The 2,434-nt window shown below is 40.3% G+C and overlaps 1 protein-coding gene across 1 annotated transcript in view; it reads left to right on the plus strand.

The window, feature by feature from the left end:
• Positions 1 to 133, plus strand: part of tg (thyroglobulin) — a 35,867-nt gene extending 35,734 nt beyond the window's left edge. The window contains exon 50 of the mRNA XM_078287321.1: positions 33 to 133. Within this exon, the coding sequence (XP_078143447.1) occupies positions 33 to 133 (101 nt within the window). The remainder of the gene's footprint in view (positions 1 to 32) is intronic.
• Positions 134 to 2,434: the final 2,301 nt, after the last annotated feature.

Here is a 2,434-nt window from a genome sequence, read left to right on the forward strand (position 1 = left end):
TCAGTGTGTTTTCATGTTTTTTTTCTGTCCAGGTGAGTTGGGGGCGGAGCCTGTCCAGCCCGCGTTGACCCCTGACCTCCCAGTGGTCCAGCCCTCCAGCCAATCACAGACTGAGAAGGACGCCTACAGCTAAGCCCCGCCCTCGGACCGATGACATCAGTGTCCCATCCTGATGACATCACACTGTGTTTCCTGTCTTCCAGATTCTATTTCAGTTTCCACTGAGAGGAAACTGAAGTTCTGTTGATCGTTTCTGTTTCTGTTTCTGTTTAATCAATAATAAAATGCATCAGACTCAATCTGCCGCCTGCCGTCTGTTTTACTGAAGAAGAAGAAGAAGAGCAGGAGGAAAAGCTCAACTCCACTGATAGAACTGTATGACATAAACTCACAGTACACATCAATCATATGAGTTATGTGAGTTATTTGAGGATAAGGCGTTTTAAGGAAAAATATCATTGATTTTTGTTAATATTGGTGTTTTTTTGCTTGATGATCTTTAACTGAACGTCTTTCTCTTCATTTTGATTAAGTAAAACTTTCTTTATATCGCTCTTTTCAGAAGAGAAGTCACAAAGTGCTTCACATGATAAAAACAAACAAATAAAATAAGAGAGCAGACAGAGTCCAGGTAGAGCAGCGTCAGTAATAAAGAGTACAAATACATGAGTGGAAATCAGAAATAAAATGTAAGGAGAAAGATTAAAATACAGCTGCTAAAAAGACCACAGGGAGAAATAAAATCAAGAAGACCTGTTCATTAAAACAAGGTTTAAAGCAATATTCCACTCAGTTTTAACATGGAGGTTAAAACCAGAAGCCGGAAACCTCCTGAAAACCGACACTGAACACGTTGGTGAACAGATTCAACATCAGATCCTGCTGGAAGACAATAAAGCAGCAACTGGTCCGTCCTCATTTTATATTTTTATTATTGGTTTATACTAAAATTAGTATTTAACAATAAAAGTAGATCCGGTCTCCCCAACAGGAACTATCTCTCCTGAATGGTATCCCTCCTCTGTGTTCTCTTGTGTTTGGTGAGATTCTGTTGTGAAGCGTCGGACCAACAGTCAGCTGGACTCTGATGCTGAATCTGTTCACCAACGTGTTCAATGTCAGTTTCCATTCAAATGAATGGGAAGAAAAAATCTGAACACTACAAACTGGTCCAGCTGATCTGATCCTGGTGAGGAGATTATATTCTGGTTTTCATGTTAAAACTAAGAGCAATATTGCTGCTTTAAAGCAGTGCAAGCAAACATTCAGCTGCCTAAAAGCCAAAGTAAAAATATGAAAAAACCAAACAAACATAATTCAAATTCAAATGCAAAAGGCCATTTTCAAGTTCAGGTCTGTCTGCACTTTGTCTGCCAATATTAGAATATAAAGGCAGAGTCCAGCTCACATTTCATTTTCTTGCCCTCAGAAACCATGGGGTTCAGTATTTAAATGACAAAAAAGATAATTTGAAATAGCAGTTTATTACTGTAATCACATGATCCACGACAAAAAGGAAATGATAATTGAATTCGCCGTTTAACATTTAATGTTTTTATGGTTTGTGGCAGAAGACAAACCAAATCCAACAGCATTGCCGTTACATCATCAAGTCTCACTTCTACCTGAAATTACATTTTTTTTAAAAAGGAATGAATTTGAATTTGAATTATGTCATGGTTATTGCACACATCAATGAACATTTTATTATTTTCATTTGCATTTTAATATTGACTGGATTATACTTCCATAAAAAACTGACATGACTGTCAATCCACACTGAGTGGAAGAACCATACAGACACTACACTGCTCCGATCGATCAGACTGATCGATCAGGTCAGCTCTGATCAAACAGAACTACCGCTGAGCTTCAGGTCCGGCAGGTCTGGAGGAGAGAACTGTAAGCTGTGAGTGTGACCACAGAGTGGAGCCATGTGCTGCAGAACTCCCAGGGCATGATGGGAGTTCCCCCCCCCCGCCCCCCCCATCCACCTGCTGCAGGTAAGCAGCAGCAGTATAAAGAAGTCTTTCTGTGTGGAAACGGACTCCAGACTCTCGGCGGACACAGAGATCTTTGTCACAAACTGTTGGATTCCCTTAAGCATCATGGAGCAGAAACTCACTGCAGTCTGGATCTGGATCTGGATCTGGATCTGCCTCGTTTTCACTGCTCTCACAGGTAAAACAGCAACAACTGACCGTCTGCTTTTCTATTTTCTACATTTTCCGTTTATATTCCAGTCATTTCTGAGGCTCTCTTCTCCAGAGAGACTGAACTGAGGTCAGCAGCAGAATAAGATTCAATTACAAGCAACCAGAACTAAGCAGGTCAAAGCTGAGCGTGTTTTCCTCCGGTCAGAGAAGCATCATGAGAGAGAGAAGAGCGAGGGAAAGAAATAAAATAAGAGATTTAGATTTTTATGAAAGTAAAG

The sequence above is a fragment of the Centroberyx gerrardi genome, chromosome 12 (assembly GCF_048128805.1).
Source record: "Centroberyx gerrardi isolate f3 chromosome 12, fCenGer3.hap1.cur.20231027, whole genome shotgun sequence".
Classification (NCBI taxonomy): Eukaryota; Metazoa; Chordata; class Actinopteri; order Beryciformes; family Berycidae; genus Centroberyx; species Centroberyx gerrardi.